Below are 21,010 nucleotides of genomic sequence, written 5' to 3'. Positions count from 1 at the left end.
ATTGTATAGGTGCATATAATAATATTACACACACTGTCTGATTACATATTGTATAGGTGCATATAATAATATTACACATTGTATAGGTGCATATAATAATATTACACACACTGTCTGATTACATATTGTATAGGTGCATATAATAATATTACACACACTGTCTGATTACATATTGTATAGGTGCATATAATAATATTACACACTGTATAGGTGCATATAATAATATTACACACACTGTCTGATTACATATTGTATAGGTGCATATAATAATATTACACACTGTCTGATTACATATTGTATAGGTGCATATAATATTACACACTGTATAGGTGCATATAATAATATTACACACTGTCTGATTACATATTGTATAGGTGCATATAATAATATTACACACACTGTCTAATTACATATTGTATAGGTGCATATAATAATATTACACACACTGTCTGATTACATATTGTATAGGTGCATATAATAATATTACACACACTGTCTGATTACACACTGTATAGGTGCATATAATAATATTACACACACTGTCTGATTACATATTGTATAGGTGCATATAATAATATTACACATTGTATAGGTGCATATAATAATATTACACACACTGTGATTACATATTGTATAGGTGCATATAATAATATTACACACACAGTCTGATTACATATTGTATAGGTGCATATAATAATATACACACACTGTCTGATTACCAATATTGTATAGGTGGCATATAAAATAATACACACTCTGTCTGATTACATATTGTATAGGTAGCCATATAATAATATTACACATTTGTATAGGATGCATATAATAAATATTTCACACAACTGTCTGATTACATATTGTATAGGTGCATATAATAATATTACTCACACTGTTCTGATTACATATTGTATAGGTGCATATAATAATATTACGCACACTGTCTGATTACATATTGTATAGGTGCATATAATAATATTACACACACTGTCTGATTACATATTGTATAGGTGCATATAATAATATTACACACACAGTCTGATTACATATTGTATAGGTGCATATAATAATATTACACACACTGTGATTACCTATTGTATAGGTGCATATAATAATATTACACACACTGTGATTACCTATTGTATAGGTGCATATAATAATATTACACACACTGTGATTACATATTGTATAGGTGCATATAATAATATTACACACACTGTGATTACCTATTGTATAGGTGCATATAATAATATTACACACTGTATAGGTGCATATAATAATATTACACACACTGTCTGATTACATATTGTATAGGTGCATATAATAATATTACACACTGATTACCTATTGTATAGGTGCATATAATAATATTACACACACTGTCTGATTACATATTGTATAGGTGCATATAATAATATTACACACACTGTCTGATTACATATTGTATAGGTGCATATAATAATATTACACACACTGTGATTACCTATTGTATAGGTGCATATAATAATATTACACACACTGTGATTACCTATTGTATAGGTGCATATAATAATATTACACACTGTCTGATTACATATTGTATAGGTGCATATAATAATATTACACACACTGTGATTACATATTGTATAGGTGCATATAATAATATTACACACACTGTGATTACCTATTGTATAGGTGCATATAATATTACACACACAGTCTGATTACATATTGTATAGGTGCATATAATAATATTACACATTGTATAGGTGCATATAATAATATTACTCACACTGTGATTACATATTGTGTAGGTGCATATAATAATATTACACACTGTATAGGTGCATATAATAATATTACACACACAGTCTGATTACATATTGTATAGGTGCATATAATAATATTACACACACAGTCTGATTACATATTGTATAGGTGCATATAATAATATTACACATTGTATAGGTGCATATAATAATATTACACACACTGTGATTACATATTGTATAGGTACATATAATAATATTACACACACTGTCTGATTACATATTGTATAGGTGCATATAATATTACACACACTGTCTAATTACATATTGTATAGGTGCATATAATAATATTACACACACTGTCTAATTACATATTGTATAGGTGCATATAATAATATTACACACTGTCTGATTACATATTGTATAGGTGCATATAATAATATTACACACTGTATAGGTGCATATAATAATATTACACACACTGTCTGATTACATATTGTATAGATGCATATAATATTACACACTGTATAGGTGCATATAATAATATTACACACACTGTCTGATTACATATTGTATAGGTGCATATAATAATATTACACACTGATTACCTATTGTATAGGTGCATATAATAATATTACACACACTGTCTGATTACATATTGTATAGGTGCATATAATAATATTACACACACTGTGATTACATATTGTATAGGTGCATATAATAATATTACACACACTGTGATTACCTATTGTATAGGTGCATATAATAATATTACACACACAGTCTGATTACATATTGTATAGGTGCATATAATAATATTACACATTGTATAGGTGCATATAATAATATTACACACACTGTGATTACATATTGTGTAGGTGCATATAATAATATTACACACACTGTCTGATTACATATTGTATAGGTGCATATAATAATATTACACACACTGTCTGATTACATATTGTATAGGTGCATATAATAATATTACACACACTGTCTGATTACATATTGTGTAGGTGCATATAATAATATTACACACACTGTGATTACATATTGTATAGGTACATATAATAATATTACACACACTGTCTGATTACATATTGTATAGGTGCATATAATAATATTACACACACTGTCTAATTACATATTGTATAGGTGCATATAATAATATTACACACACTGTCTAATTACATATTGTATAGGTGCATATAATAATATTACACACACTGTCTGATTACATATTGTATAGGTGCATATAATAATATTACACACTGTATAGGTGCATATAATAATATTACACACACTGTCTGATTACATATTGTATAGGTGCATATAATATAACACACTGTATAGGTGCATATAATAATATTACACACACTGTCTAATTACATATTGTATAGGTGCATATAATAATATTACACACACTGTCTGATTACATATTGTATAGGTGCATATAATAATATTACACACACTGTCTGATTACATATTGTATAGGTGCATATAATAATATTACACACTGTATATGTGCATATAATAATATTACACACACTGTGATTACATATTGTATAGGTGCATATAATAATATTACACACACTGTGATTACATATTGTATAGGTGCATATAATAATATTACACACACTGTGATTACCTATTGTATAGGTGCATATAATAATATTACACACACTGTGATTACATATTGTATAGGTGCATATAATAATATTACACACACTGTGATTACATATTGTATAGGTGCATATAATAATATTACACACACTGTCTGATTACATATTGTATAGGTGCATATAATAATATTACACACACTGTCTGATTACATATTGTATAGGTGCATATAATAATATTACACACACTGTCTGATTACATATTGTATAGGTGCATATAATAATATTACACACACTGTCTGATTACATATTGTATAGGTGCATATAATATTACACACACTGTCTGATTACATATTGTATAGGTGCATATAATAATATTACACACACTGTCTGATTACATATTGTATAGGTGCATATAATAATATTACACACACTGTCTGATTACACATTGTATAGGTGCATATAATAATATTACACACACTGTGATTACATATTGTATAGGTGCATATAATAATATTACACACACTGTGATTACATATTGTATAGGTGCATATAATAATATTACACACACTGTGATTACATATTGTATAGGTACATATAATAATATTACACACACTGTCTGATTACACATTGTATAGGTGCATATAATAATATTACACACACTGTCTGATTACATATTGTATAGGTGCATATAATAATATTACACACACTGTCTGATTACACATTGTATAGGTGCATATAATAATATTACACACACTGTCTGATTACATATTGTATAGGTGCATATAATAATATTACACACACTGTCTGATTACACATTGTATAGGTGCATATAATAATATTACACACTGTCTGATTACATATTGTATAGGTGCATATAATAATATTACACACTGTCTGATTACCTATTGTATAGGTGCATATAATAATATTACACACTGTCTGATTACATATTGTATAGGTGCATATAATAATATTACACACACTGTCTGATTACATATTGTATAGGTGCATATAATAATATTACACACACTGGGCAAGTAGCGCGTTATGAGTTTTCAGAGTGCAAAGTGGTCTTTTCGCAAACAATTTCCATTGCGCAGCTATTACAAGTTTGGAAAATCACAATTGCGCGCGTGCATTCACCTTTTTTCGCAACAATCCTTTCCGTGTTAAAAGAGCTGTAGTTAACAGTTGTGCTGCATAAAAGTTTCATGAAACACTTCCAAAATACATTACACAGTACACTTACACTTATATTAACACTGTCTAATAAAAATTATTTTAAAAGAAATATTGCACACAAAAGTTATAAGGGCTGAAAGATACGAGATCTCGGGTGTTAGAAACGCAGGGATTTTACATTGACATACATACATAGAGAAACATAGATTTATATGTATAGAGAGATGTTTAACAATGGAGATGATGAAATTATTTTACATTACACTCTTATGCACATTAAACAATATCTCAGATGTATTTTCAAAGCGATATTCGCATTTAGATCTCGATATATATATATATATTTATATATATATATATATATATATATATATATATATATATATATATATTCATGTACACTTTTCAAGGAGAATACGTCAAGGGCTTTGCGCAACATATTATGTTTTTTTTGTGTTTTTTTTTTTTTCTTTCTATTTGTGTCCTCCATTGACTTCTATGGGGAATACGTGAACGTGCACACTATTTGGCTGTTTGCATTATGCGGCTTAACTCGCGGGTAAAATAAGTTATTTTGAAATCGCTGCACAACCCCAAATGTGAAAAAGCCATAACGCGTGCTGTGTTTTCGCAAACTGATTTGCCGCATGACTTGTAATCTTGCCCACTGTCTAGCTGCACAAAATACACTGTGCTTAGACCGCATACAACAAGCTATGTCACACACGCTCACTATAACATAGCGCACAGTAACTTCATATAAAATATAGATATCTTTATTGTTTTGCTGCATATTAGCAGCCTTTTTTTATCACCTGGGAGCACATGGTGTATCCTCCTGACCAGCTGTTCACAACCACAAGAGTGACCTTGCTGGCTGGCTCCCTGGGAGGGAAGGGCTCAGGGTGCAATTAGTTCCTGATGTCCTCATATTAGGCACATTAGTGGAGCTAACAGGATCACCCAGATGGTGGCAGTCCTCTTCACACTTAAAGCCAATTCATCGTCTCCAGTCATCTTCTGTTGTAGCGACTCCCCCAGTGGCTGCTGGGGACATTACTTGTTTGGGACAAAGCACCAAACAGCCAAGTAACCGGATCTGTTTAATCTGCTCAGCAGGGGTTAGTGGGTTCCCACAAAGCCTCTGTAGTTACTGGAAGAGTCAGACTTCTTGTCTTACGCTTTTGTCTTCTTATTTCTTGTACTGCCCAGGAGACTGATCATAGCTCTTCTTCTTCTGAATTGCAGTATGTGAAATCGTTATTGTGTCACTTGTACATGTGTGCAGACCAGGGCGCAGGGTCACGTACCCAGTAAAGCTGAGGAACACACAGGTGTTACTGGGATTGTACAATAAGGGAGCGCAGTATGTGACGTTATTGTGTGACTTGTACATGTGTGCAGACCAGGGCGCAGGCTCACGTACCCAGTAAAGCTGAGGAACACACAGGTGTTACTGGGATTGTACAATAAGGGAGCGCACTATGTGACGGTTATTGTGTCACTTGTACATGTGTGCAGACCAGGGCGCAGGCTCACGTACCCAGTAAAGCTGAGGCACACACAGGTGTTACTGGGATTGTACAATAAGGGAGCGCACTATGTGACGGTTATTGTGTCACTTGTACATGTGTGCAGACCAGGGCGCAGGCTCACGTACCCAGTAAAGCTGAGGCACACACAGGTGTTACTGGGATTGTACAATAAGGGAGCGCACTATGTGACGGTTATTGTGTGACTTGTACATGTGTGCAGACCAGGGCGCAGGCTCACGTACCCAGTAAAGCTGAGGCACACACAGGTGTTACTGGGATTGTACAATAAGGGAGCGCACTATGTGACGGTTATTGTGTGACTTGTACATGTGTGCAGACCAGGGTGCAGGCTCACGTACCCAGTAAAGCTGAGGAACACACAGGTGTTACTGGGATTGTACAATAAGGGAGCGCAGTATGTGACGGTTATTGTGTCACTTGTACATGTGTGCAGACCAGGGCGCAGGCTCACGTACCCAGTAAAGCTGAGGAACACACAGGTGTTACTGGGATTGTACAATAAAGGAGCGCAGTATGTGACGGTTATTGTGTGACTTGTACATGTGTGCAGACCAGGGCGCAGGCTCACGTACCCAGTAAAGCTGAGGCACACACAGGTGTTACTGGGATTGTACAATAAGGGAGCGCACTATGTGACGGTTATTGTGTCACTTGTACATGTGTGCAGACCAGGGCGCAGGCTCACGTACCCAGTAAAGCTGAGGAACACACAGGTGTTACTGGGATTGTACAATAAGGGAGCGCAGTATGTGACGGTTATTGTGTGACTTGTACATGTGTGCAGACCAGGGCGCAGGCTCACGTACCCAGTAAAGCTGAGGAACACACAGGTGTTACTGGGATTGTACAATAAGGGAGCGCACTATGTGACGGTTATTGTGTGACATGTACATGTGTGCAGACCAGGGCGCAGGCTCACGTACCCAGTAAAGCTGAGGCACACACAGGTGTTACTGGGATTGTACAATAAGGGAGCGCAGTATGTGACGTTATTGTGTCACTTGTACATGTGTGCAGACCAGGGCGCAGGCTCACGTACCCAGTAAAGCTGAGGAACACACAGGTGTTACTGGGATTGTACAATAAGGGAGCGCAGTATGTGACGGTTATTGTGTCACTTGTACATGTGTGCAGACCAGGGCGCAGGCTCACGTACCCAGTAAAGCTGAGGAACACACAGGTGTTACTGGGATTGTACAATAAGGGAGCGCAGTATGTGACGGTTATTGTGTCACTTGTACATGTGTGCAGACCAGGGCGCAGGCTCACGTACCCAGTAAAGCTGAGGAACAAACAGGTGTTACTGGGATTGTACAATAAGGGAGCGCAGTATGTGACGGTTATTGTGTGACTTGTACATGTGTGCAGACCAGGGCGCAGGCTCACGTACCCAGTAAAGCTGAGGCACACACAGGTGTTACTGGGATTGTACAATAAGGGAGCGCAGTATGTGACGGTTATTGTGTGACTTGTACATGTGTGCAGACCAGGGCGCAGGGTCACGTACCCAGTAAAGCTGAGGAACACACAGGTGTTACTGGGATTGTACAATAAGGGAGCGCACTATGTGACGGTTATTGTGTGACTTGTACATGTGTGCAGACCAGGGCGCAGGGTCACGTACCCAGTAAAGCTGAGGAACACACAGGTGTTACTGGGATTGTACAATAAGGGAGCGCACTATGTGACGGTTATTGTGTGACTTGTACATGTGTGCAGACCAGGGCGCAGGCTCACGTACCCAGTAAAGCTGAGGCACACACAGGTGTTACTGGGATTGTACAATAAGGGAGCGCACTATGTGACGGTTATTGTGTCACTTGTACATGTGTGCAGACCAGGGCGCAGGCTCACGTACCCAGTAAAGCTGAGGAACACACAGGTGTTACTGGGATTGTACAATAAGGGAGCGCACTATGTGACGTTATTGTGTCACTTGTACATGTGTGCAGACCAGGGCGCAGGCTGACGTACCCAGTAAAGCTGAGGAACACACAGGTGTTACTGGGATTGTACAATAAGGGAGCGCACTATGTGACGGTTATTGTGTGACTTGTACATGTGTGCAGACCAGGGCGCAGGCTCACGTACCCAGTAAAGCTGAGGAACACACAGGTGTTACTGGGATTGTACAATAAGGGAGCGCACTATGTGACGGTTATTGTGTCACTTGTACATGTGTGCAGACCAGGGCGCAGGCTCACGTACCCAGTAAAGCTGAGGCACACACAGGTGTTACTGGGATTGTACAATAAGGGAGCGCACTATGTGACGGTTATTGTGTCACTTGTACATGTGTGCAGACCAGGGCGCAGGCTCACGTACCCAGTAAAGCTGAGGAACACACAGGTGTTACTGGGATTGTACAATAAGGGAGCGCACTATGTGACGGTTATTGTGTGACTTGTACATGTGTGCAGACCAGGGCGCAGGGTCACGTACCCAGTAAAGCTGAGGCACACACAGGTGTTACTGGGATTGTACAATAAGGGAGCGCACTATGTGACGGTTATTGTGTGACTTGTACATGTGTGCAGACCAGGGCGCAGGCTCACGTACCCAATAAAGCTGAGGAACACACAGGTGTTACTGGGATTGTACAATAAGGGAGCGCAGTATGTGACGGTTATTGTGTGACTTGTACATGTGTGCAGACCAGGGCGCAGGCTCACGTACCCAGTAAAGCTGAGGAACACACAGGTGTTACTGGGATTGTACAATAAGGGAGCGCACTATGTGACGGTTATTGTGTGACTTGTACATGTGTGCAGACCAGGGCGCAGGCTCACGTACCCAGTAAAGCTGAGGAACACACAGGTGTTACTGGGATTGTACAATAAGGGAGCGCACTATGTGACGGTTATTGTGTCACTTGTACATGTGTGCAGACCAGGGCGCAGGCTCACGTACCCAGTAAAGCTGAGGAACACACAGGTGTTACTGGGATTGTACAATAAGGGAGCGCACTATGTGACGGTTATTGTGTCACTTGTACATGTGTGCAGACCAGGGCGCAGGCTCACGTACCCAGTAAAGCTGAGGCACACACAGGTGTTACTGGGATTGTACAATAAGGGAGCGCACTATGTGACGGTTATTGTGTCACTTGTACATGTGTGCAGACCAGGGCGCAGGCTCACGTACCCAGTAAAGCTGAGGAACACACAGGTGTTACTGGGATTGTACAATAAGGGAGCGCACTATGTGACGGTTATTGTGTGACTTGTACATGTGTGCAGACCAGGGCGCAGGCTCACGTACCCAGTAAAGCTGAGGAACACACAGGTGTTACTGGGATTGTACAATAAGGGAGCGCACTATGTGACGGTTATTGTGTCACTTGTACATGTGTGCAGACCAGGGCGCAGGGTCACGTACCCAGTAAAGCTGAGGAGCACACAGGTGTTACTGGGATTGTACAATAAGGGAGCGCAGTATGTGACGTTATTGTGTCACTTGTACATGTGTGCAGACCAGGGCGCAGGCTCACGTACCCAGTAAAGCTGAGGAACACACAGGTGTTACTGGGATTGTACAATAAGGGAGCGCAGTATGTGACGGTTATTGTGTCACTTGTACATGTGTGCAGACCAGGGCGCAGGCTCACGTACCCAGTAAAGCTGAGGAACACACAGGTGTTACTGGGATTCTACAATAAGGGAGCGCAGTATGTGACGGTTATTGTGTGACTTGTACATGTGTGCAGACCAGGGCGCAGGCTCACCTACCCAGTAAAGCTGAGGAACACACAGGTGTTACTGGGATTGTACAATAAGGGAGCGCACTATGTGACGTTATTGTGTCACTTGTACATGTGTGCAGACCAGGGCGCAGGCTCACGTACCCAGTAAAGCTGAGGCACACACAGGTGTTACTTGGATTGTACAATAAGGGAGCGCAGTATGTGACGGTTATTGTGTCACTTGTACATGTGTGCAGACCAGGGCGCAGGCTCACGTACCCAGTAAAGCTGAGGCACACAGGTGTTACTGGGATTGTACAATAAGGGAGCGCACTATGTGACGGTTATTGTGTCACTTGTACATGTGTGCAGACCAGGGCGCAGGCTCACGTACCCAGTAAAGCTGAGGCACACACAGGTGTTACTGGGATTGTACAATAAGGGAGCGCACTATGTGACGGTTATTGTGTGACTTGTACATGTGTGCAGACCAGGGCGCAGGCTCACGTACCCAGTAAAGCTGAGGAACACACAGGTGTTACTGGGATTGTACAATAAGGGAGCGCACTATGTGACGTTATTGTGTCACTTGTACATGTGTGCAGACCAGGGCGCAGGCTCACGTACCCAGTAAAGCTGAGGAACACACAGGTGTTACTGGGATTGTACAATAAGGGAGCGCACTATGTGACGGTTATTGTGTGACTTGTACATGTGTGCAGACCAGGGCGCAGGCTCACGTACCCAGTAAAGCTGAGGAACACACAGGTGTTACTGGGATTGTACAATAAGGGAGCGCAGTATGTGACGGTTATTGTGTGACTTGTACATGTGTGCAGACCAGGGCGCAGGCTCACGTACCCAGTAAAGCTGAGGAACACACAGGTGTTACTGGGATTGTACAATAAGGGAGCGCAGTATGTGACGGTTATTGTGTCACTTGTACATGTGTGCAGACCAGAGCGCAGGCTCACGTACCCAGTAAAGCTGAGGAACACACAGGTGTTACTGGGATTGTAAAATAAGGGAGCGCACTATGTGACGTTATTGTGTCACTTGTACATGTGTGCAGACCAGGGCGCAGGCTCACGTACCCAGTAAAGCTGAGGAACACACAGGTGTTACTGGGATTGTACAATAAGGGAGCGCACTATGTGACGTTATTGTGTGACTTGTACATGTGTGCAGACCAGGGCGCAGGCTCACGTACCCAGTAAAGCTGAGGAACACACAGGTGTTACTGGGATTGTACAATAAGGGAGCGCACTATGTGACGGTTATTGTGTCACTTGTACATGTGTGCAGACCAGGGCATAGGGTCAAGTACCCAGTAAAGCTGAGGAGCACACAGGTGTTACTGGGATTGTACGATAAGGGAGCGCAGTATGTGAAGTTATTGTGTCACTTGTACATGTGTGCAGACCAGGGCGCAGGCTCACGTATCCAGTAAAGCTGAGGAACACACAGGTGTTACTGGGATTGTACAATAAGGGAGCGCACTATGTGACGGTTATTGTGTCACTTGTACATGTGTGCAGACCAGGGCGCAGGCTCACGTACCCAGTAAAGCTGAGGCACACACAGGTGTTACTGGGATTGTACAATAAGGGAGCGCAGTATGTGACGGTTATTGTGTGACTTGTACATGTGTGCAGACCAGGGCGCAGGCTCACGTACCCAGTAAAGCTGAGGAACACACAGGTGTTACTGGGATTGTACAATAAGGGAGCGCAGTATGTGACGGTTATTGTGTGACTTGTACATGTGTGCAGACCAGGGCGCAGGCTCACGTACCCAGTAAAGCTGAGGCACACACAGGTGTTACTGGGATTGTACAATAAGGGAGCGCACTATGTGACGGTTATTGTGTGACTTGTACATGTGTGCAGACCAGGGCGCAGGGTCACGTACCCAGTAAAGCTGAGGAACACACAGGTGTTACTGGGATTGTACAATAAGGGAGCGCACTATGTGACGGTTATTGTGTGACTTGTACATGTGTGCAGACCAGGGCGCAGGGTCACGTACCCAGTAAAGCTGAGGAACACACAGGTGTTACTGGGATTGTACAATAAGGGAGCGCACTATGTGACGGTTATTGTGTCACTTGTACATGTGTGCAGACCAGGGCGCAGGCTCACGTACCCAGTAAAGCTGAGGAACACACAGGTGTTACTGGGATTGTACAATAAGGGAGCGCAGTATGTGACGGTTATTGTGTGACTTGTACATGTGTGCAGACCAGGGCGCAGGCTCACGTACCCAGTAAAGCTGAGGAACACACAGGTGTTACTGGGATTGTACAATAAGGGAGCGCACTATGTGACGGTTATTGTGTCACTTGTACATGTGTGCAGACCAGGGCGCAGGCTCACGTACCCAGTAAAGCTGAGGAACACACAGGTGTTACTGGGATTGTACAATAAGGGAGCGCACTATGTGACGGTTATTGTGTGACTTGTACATGTGTGCAGACCAGGGCGCAGGCTCACGTACCCAGTAAAGCTGAGGAACACACAGGTGTTACTGGGATTGTACAATAAGGGAGCGCACTATGTGACGTTATTGTGTGACTTGTACATGTGTGCAGACCAGGGCGCAGGCTCACGTACCCAGTAAAGCTGAGGAACACACAGGTGTTACTGGGATTGTACAATAAGGGAGCGCACTATGTGACGGTTATTGTGTCACTTGTACATGTGTGCAGACCAGGGCGCAGGGTCACGTACCCAGTAAAGCTGAGGAGCACACAGGTGTTACTGGGATTGTACAATAAGGGAGCGCAGTATGTGACGTTATTGTGTCACTTGTACATGTGTGCAGACCAGGGCGCAGGCTCACGTACCCAGTAAAGCTGAGGAACACACAGGTGTTACTGGGATTGTACAATAAGGGAGCGCAGTATGTGACGGTTATTGTGTCACTTGTACATGTGTGCAGACCAGGGCGCAGGCTCACGTACCCAGTAAAGCTGAGGAACACACAGGTGTTACTGGGATTGTACAATAAGGGAGCGCAGTATGTGACGGTTATTGTGTCACTTGTACATGTGTGCAGACCAGGGCGCAGGCTCACGTACCCAGTAAAGCTGAGGCACACAGGTGTTACTGGGATTGTACAATAAGGGAGCGCACTATGTGACGGTTATTGTGTCACTTGTACATGTGTGCAGACCAGGGCGCAGGCTCACGTACCCAGTAAAGCTGAGGCACACACAGGTGTTACTGGGATTGTACAATAAGGGAGCGCACTATGTGACGGTTATTGTGTCACTTGTACATGTGTGCAGACCAGGGCGCAGGCTCACGTACCCAGTAAAGCTGAGGAACACACAGGTGTTACTGGGATTGTACAATAAGGGAGCGCAGTATGTGACGTTATTGTGTCACTTGTACATGTGTGCAGACCAGGGCGCAGGCTCACGTACCCAGTAAAGCTGAGGCACACACAGGTGTTACTGGGATTGTACAATAAGGGAGCGCACTATGTGACGGTTATTGTGTGACTTGTACATGTGTGCAGACCAGGGCGCAGGCTCACGTACCCAGTAAAGCTGAGGAACACACAGGTGTTACTGGGATTGTACAATAAGGGAGCGCACTATGTGACGTTATTGTGTCACTTGTACATGTGTGCAGACCAGGGCGCAGGCTCACGTACCCAGTAAAGCTGAGGAACACACAGGTGTTACTGGGATTGTACAATAAGGGAGCGCACTATGTGACGGTTATTGTGTGACTTGTACATGTGTGCAGACCAGGGCGCAGGCTCACGTACCCAGTAAAGCTGAGGAACACACAGGTGTTACTGGGATTGTACAATAAGGGAGCGCACTATGTGACGGTTATTGTGTGACTTGTACATGTGTGCAGACCAGGGCGCAGGCTCACGTACCCAGTAAAGCTGAGGAACACACAGGTGTTACTGGGATTGTACAATAAGGGAGCGCAGTATGTGACGGTTATTGTGTGACTTGTACATGTGTGCAGACCAGGGCGCAGGCTCACGTACCCAGTAAAGCTGAGGAACACACAGGTGTTACTGGGATTGTACAATAAGGGAGCGCACTATGTGACGGTTATTGTGTCACTTGTACATGTGTGCAGACCAGGGCGCAGGCTCACGTACCCAGTAAAGCTGAGGAACACACAGGTGTTACTGGGATTGTACAATAAGGGAGCGCACTATGTGACGTTATTGTGTCACTTGTACATGTGTGCAGACCAGGGCGCAGGCTCACGTACCCAGTAAAGCTGAGGAACACACAGGTGTTACTGGGATTGTACAATAAGGGAGCGCACTATGTGACGGTTATTGTGTCACTTGTACATGTGTGCAGACCAGGGCGCAGGCTCACGTACCCAGTAAAGCTGAGGAGCACACAGGTGTTACTGGGATTGTACAATAAGGGAGCGCAGTATGTGACGTTATTGTGTCACTTGTACATGTGTGCAGACCAGGGCGCAGGCTCACGTATCCAGTAAAGCTGAGGAACACACAGGTGTTACTGGGATTGTACAATAAGGGAGCGCACTATGTGACGGTTATTGTGTCACTTGTACATGTGTGCAGACCAGGGCGCAGGCTCACGTACCCAGTAAAGCTGAGGCACACACAGGTGTTACTGGGATTGTACAATAAGGGAGCGCAGTATGTGACGGTTATTGTGTGACTTGTACATGTGTGCAGACCAGGGCGCAGGCTCACGTACCCAGTAAAGCTGAGGAACACACAGGTGTTACTGGGATTGTACAATAAGGGAGCGCAGTATGTGACGGTTATTGTGTGACTTGTACATGTGTGCAGACCAGGGCGCAGGGTCACGTACCCAGTAAAGCTGAGGAACACACAGGTGTTACTGGGATTGTACAATAAGGGAGCGCAGTATGTGACGTTATTGTGTGACTTGTACATGTATGCAGACCAGGGCGCAGGCTCACGTACCCAGTAAAGCTGAGGAACACACAGGTGTTACTGGGATTGTACAATAAGGGAGCGCACTATGTGACGGTTATTGTGTCACTTGTACATGTGTGCAGACCAGGGCGCAGGCTCACGTACCCAGTAAAGCTGAGGCACACACAGGTGTTACTGGGATTGTACAATAAGGGAGCGCACTATGTGACGTTATTGTGTGACTTGTACATGTGTGCAGACCAGGGCGCAGGCTCACGTACCCAGTAAAGCTGAGGAACACACAGGTGTTACTGGGATTGTACAATAAGGGAGCGCACTATGTGACGTTATTGTGTGACTTGTACATGTGTGCAGACCAGGGCGCAGGCTCACGTACCCAGTAAAGCTGAGGAACACACAGGTGTTACTGGGATTGTACAATAAGGGAGCGCACTATGTGACGGTTATTGTGTGACTTGTGCATGTGTGCAGACCAGGGCGCAGGCTCACGTACCCAGTAAAGCTGAGGAGCACACAGGTGTTACTGGGATTGTACAATAAGGGAGCGCACTATGTGACGTTATTGTGTGACTTGTACATGTGTGCAGACCAGGGCGCAGGCTCACGTACCCAGTAAAGCTGAGGCACACACAGGTGTTACTGGGATTGTACAATAAGGGAGCGCACTATGTGACGTTATTGTGTGACTTGTACATGTGTGCAGACCAGGGCGCAGGCTCACGTACCCAGTAAAGCTGAGGAACACACAGGTGTTACTGGGATTGTACAATAAGGGAGCGCAGTATGTGACGGTTATTGTGTGACTTGTACATGTGTGCAGACCAGGGCGCAGGCTCACGTACCCAGTAAAGCTGAGGCACACACAGGTGTTACTGGGATTGTACAATAAGGGAGCGCACTATGTGACGGTTATTGTGTGACTTGTACATGTGTGCAGACCAGGGCGCAGGCTCACGTACCCAGTAAAGCTGAGGAACACACAGGTGTTACTGGGATTGTACAATAAGGGAGCGCACTATGTGACGTTATTGTGTCACTTGTACATGTGTGCAGACCAGGGCGCAGGCTCACGTACCCAGTAAAGCTGAGGAACACACAGGTGTTACTGGGATTGTACAATAAGGGAGCGCACTATGTGACGGTTATTGTGTCACTTGTACATGTGTGCAGACCAGGGCGCAGGCTCACGTACCCAGTAAAGCTGAGGAACACACAGGTGTTACTGGGATTGTACAATAAGGGAGCGCACTATGTGACGGTTATTGTGTCACTTGTACATGTGTGCAGACCAGGGCGTAGGCTCACGTACCCAGTAAAGCTGAGGAACACACAGGTGTTACTGGGATTGTACAATAAGGGAGCGCACTATGTGACGTTATTGTGTGACTTGTACATGTGTGCAGACCAGGGCGTAGGCTCACGTACCCAGTAAAGCTGAGGAACACACAGGTGTTACTGGGATTGTACAATAAGGGAGCGCACTATGTGACGTTATTGTGTCACTTGTACATGTGTGCAGACCAGGGCGCAGGCTCACGTACCCAGTAAAGCTGAGGAACACACAGGTGTTACTGGGATTGTACAATAAGGGAGCGCACTATGTGACGGTTATTGTGTGACTTGTGCATGTGTGCAGACCAGGGTGCAGGCTCACGTACCCAGTAAAGCTGAGGAACACACAGGTGTTACTGGGATTGTACAATAAGGGAGCGCAGTATGTGACGGTTATTGTGTGACTTGTACATGTGTGCAGACCAGGGCGCAGGCTCACGTACCTAGTAAAGCTGAGGCACACACAGGTGTTACTGGGATTGTACAATAAGGGAGCGCACTATGTGACGGTTATTGTGTCACTTGTACATGTGTGCAGACCAGGGCGCAGGCTCACGTACCCAGTAAAGCTGAGGCACACACAGGTGTTACTGGGATTGTACAATAAGGGAGCGCACTATGTGACGGTTATTGTGTGACTTGTACATGTGTGCAGACCAGGGCGCAGGCTCACGTACCCAGTAAAGCTGAGGAACACACAGGTGTTACTGGGATTGTACAATAAGGGAGCGCACTATGTGACGTTATTGTGTGACTTGTACATGTGTGCAGACCAGGGCGCAGGGTCACGTACCCAGTAAAGCTGAGGAGCACACAGGTGTTACTGGGATTGTACAATAAGGGAGCGCAGTATGTGACGGTTATTGTGTCACTTGTACATGTGTGCAGACCAGGGCGCAGGCTCACGTACCCAGTAAAGCTGAGGCACACACAGGTGTTACTGGGATTGTACAATAAGGGAGCGCACTATGTGACGGTTATTGTGTCACTTGTACATGTGTGCAGACCAGGGCGCAGGCTCACGTACCCAGTAAAGCTGAGGAGCACACAGGTGTTACTGGGATTGTACAATAAGGGAGCGCACTATGTGACGGTTATTGTGTGACTTGTACATGTGTGCAGACCAGGGCGCAGGCTCACGTACCCAGTAAAGCTGAGGAACACACAGGTGTTACTGGGATTGTACAATAAGGGAGCGCACTATGTGACGTTATTGTGTGACTTGTACATGTGTGCAGACCAGGGCGCAGGCTCACGTACCCAGTAAAGCTGAGGAGCACACAGGTGTTACTGGGATTGTACAATAAGGGAGCGCAGTATGTGACGGTTATTGTGTCACTTGTACATGTGTGCAGACCAGGGCGCAGGCTCACGTACCCAGTAAAGCTGAGGCACACACAGGTGTTACTGGGATTGTACAATAAGGGAGCGCACTATGTGACGGTTATTGTGTCACTTGTACATGTGTGCAGACCAGGGCGCAGGCTCACGTACCCAGTAAAGCTGAGGAACACACAGGTGTTACTGGGATTGTACAATAAGGGAGCGCACTATGTGACGGTTATTGTGTGACTTGTACATGTGTGCAGACCAGGGCGCAGGCTCACGTACCCAGTAAAGCTGAGGAGCACACAGGTGTTACTGGGATTGTACAATAAGGGAGCGCACTTTGTGATGGTTATTGTGTCACTTGTACATGTGTGCAGACCAGGGCGCAGGCTCACGTACATATTAATATACAAAGTAGCTGCCCCAGGGAACCCACGCACGTGCTACTGGGATCACATTTCTTGTCACAACAAGTCACTCTATAGGCCTATGGCAGTATGTACGTTAAGATCACAGTTTTGTGGTAACTACACATTAATATATAAGTTACATGCGTTTTATCATACACAAGAGAATCACTGCCTCTGCCAATTACCTGTTTGTTTTGTGTGCTCTGGTTTTAGGAGAGGACGGAAGTGTTTCAGCAGTTTACACAAGCCCGGGCCGGCGTTCTCTTCTGCACGGTGAGTAATCCCCCCACCTCCTCCCCAGCTCATCCTAAGGTAATCACAGGTGGCGACTGTGTCCCCTCAATTATACCACCTGTTTAGTAATGTAAGGTGCTGGGGGCTGTGTTTCTATTACTAATTACAGAATTAAAACCATAATAGAGTCTCACAGAAGCTCATTTTACTTGTAAATAATTCAGATTAGGTTTATCTTTGTTCTGAAGGAGGAAGCAAGGTTTAGTGTACTAGTATATACGGTGTGCACAGGAACTACACACACTCTTGTCCTGCTGCAAACAGCTTTGTGTGCTGCATTACAAAAGGTCTGCGCACACAATAAGTGTTTATATATGCACAGTATAGATCAGTAATTATGTGCTGCATTACAAAAGGTCTGCACACACAATAAGTGTTTATATATGCACAGTATATATCAGTAATTAAGTGCTGCATTACAAAAGGTCTGCAAGCACAATAAATGTTTATATATGCACAGTATATATCAGTAATTAAGTGCTGCATTACAAAAGGTCTGCGAGCACAATAAATGTTTATATATGCACAGTATATATCAGTAATTAGTGCTGCATTACATAAGGTCTGCACACACAATAAATGTTTATATATGCACAGTATATATCAGTAATTAAGTGCAGCATTACAAAAGGTCTGTACACACAATACATGTTTATATATGCACAGTATATATCAGTAATTAAGTGCAGCATTACAAAAGGTCTGCACACACAATAAATGTTTATATATGCACAGTATATATCAGTAATTAAGTGCTGCATTACATAAGGTCTGCACACACAATAAATGATTTATATATGTACAGTATATATCAGTAATTAAGTGACACATTACATAAGGTCTGCACACACAATAAATGTTTATATATGCACAGTATATATCAGTAATTAAATGCTGCATTACTAAAGGTCTGCACACACAATAAATGTTTATATATGCACAGTATATATCAGTAATCAAGTGCAGCATTACAAAAGCTCTGCACACACAATAAATGTTTATATATGCACAGTATATATCAGTAATTAAATGCTGCATTACTAAAGGTCTGCACACACAATAAATGTTTATATATGCACAGTATATATCAGTAATTAAGTACCGCATTACAAAAGGTCTGTACACACAATAAATGTTTATATATGCACAGTATATATCGGTAATTAAATGCTGCATTACTAAAGGTCTGCGCACACAATAAATGTTTATATATGCACAGTATATATCAGTAATTAAGTGCAGCATTAATAAAGGTCTGTACTTATAATACATGTTTATATATGCACAGTATATATCAGTAATGAAGTGCAGCATTACTAAAGGTCTGTACACACAATATATGTTTATATATGCACAGTATATATCCGTAATTAAATGCTGCATTACAAAAGGTCTGCACACACAAATGTTTATATATGCACAGTATATATCAGTAATTAAGTGCCGCATTACTAAAGGTCTGCACACACAAATGTTTATATATGTACAGTATATATCAGTAATTAAATGCTGCATTACTAAAGGTCTGCACACACAATAAATGTTTATATATGCACAGTATATATCCGTAATTAAATGCTGCATTACAAAAGGTCTGCACACACAAATGTTTATATATGTACAGTATATATCAGCATGCTGTAATTATGTGGATGCAGTTTGAATTATTATGCAGTCCAGAAACATAATACTTGCAAACCCAATACATTGTTTTTTATCTCCTTTGCTGTGAACAGTTAGGGACAGATATAAATTAACTTATACCAATTAAATAATCACTATGTAGCATGTTGCTGGGTCACATTTCAAAATCATTCAGAGTGCTCTTCAGCCTTTCTGGAGCAGTAAAAAAAAAAATACAATAGTCATAGAGTTAAAGGGGTTGTGTACTGTAAAATGTCCTCCTCTTAAAGGTGTTCCCAAAGATGCATTTTACCTACTGTGGGGTATTAAATCGCTTACAAATTGCTCCTTTTACATTTGTCATTTTATGTAGGTGCATTTGTCTGTTGTATCACCACCCCTACTGAAAATATAAATACTTAAATATTCTCTGTAGAAAAGCTATGTAAACGATGATGTAACAGAAATCAACCTCCCAGCGCATTTGAAATCATAAACTTGCAGCAGTTTTAAATATCATGAACTCATCTTAGTTTCCCACATTGTACTTACAAAAGCAGGGAAAAAGAAATAATGAAGATAAGTTACAAAGTGATTTTACTATACACAAGTAAGCAATTTTTGCAGTGAATTTACTGTACTTCTAAATATTCCATTGTATGCTTTTGTATGGTTATCGGAGCATAAGATACAAATATAGATGTAGTTTTCTGTGTTAACATGACCAAGCAAGAATACATCAGGTTACATTGAGCATTGCATAAGGCTAAGGTTACACAGTTGATTAGGAAACTGGATAATTAGGCTAACGACCACACTAGGACGTTTCCCTTTGGTGTAGCAGGATTCCAGCACTGATATACAGCTGCTTAACAGTAGGTCTCCTGCAATGACCTCTGATATCACAAAAGGGCTATTGTGTGCTGAAAAAGGAAATATTAATCCTCCTACAGCAGCACGGGAGAATACATAAAGCTTTTGGCACAGACAATAATGTCATGTGTAATATGTAAAAAGAGCTTGCAATCAAGTGACGTAAATATCCCAGCCTCAGCGGTGGATCTGTGCCCTTCATCTCTCCTCCACTGGCATTTAATATCTTTTCTCTGTGGCTCTGGCACACTTCAGTAGCAGCCAGTTTGTGCCCACGATCGCATGGCAGCAAAGCTGCGGCAGCTACAGAAGGCCGCGCAATTACCCCTCTAATAGTGGCAGCTGTTGATCGGAGAACGTGTGAAGCTTGGAACGTCCTACCCACCACCAACTTGTAAATTACAGCTATCTGGAGTAATTAGAGATGAACACAGCTTAGCTGACT

At 42.6% G+C, this 21,010-nt stretch overlaps 1 protein-coding gene across 1 annotated transcript in view; it reads left to right on the top strand.

Moving 5' to 3' along the window:
* Window positions 1-21,010, top strand: part of DDX31 (DEAD-box helicase 31) — a 123,462-nt gene that overhangs the window by 39,283 nt on the left and 63,169 nt on the right. The window contains exon 14 of the mRNA XM_053695948.1: window positions 17,989-18,048. Coding sequence (XP_053551923.1) covers window positions 17,989-18,048 — 60 coding nt within the window. The remainder of the gene's footprint in view (window positions 1-17,988; window positions 18,049-21,010) is intronic.

Source organism: Bombina bombina, chromosome 12, assembly GCF_027579735.1.
Source record: "Bombina bombina isolate aBomBom1 chromosome 12, aBomBom1.pri, whole genome shotgun sequence".
NCBI lineage: Eukaryota > Metazoa > Chordata > Amphibia > Anura > Bombinatoridae > Bombina > Bombina bombina.
The sequence above is the reverse complement of the archived record's forward strand: the minus strand, read 5'-3'. Positions and strand labels throughout refer to the sequence as shown.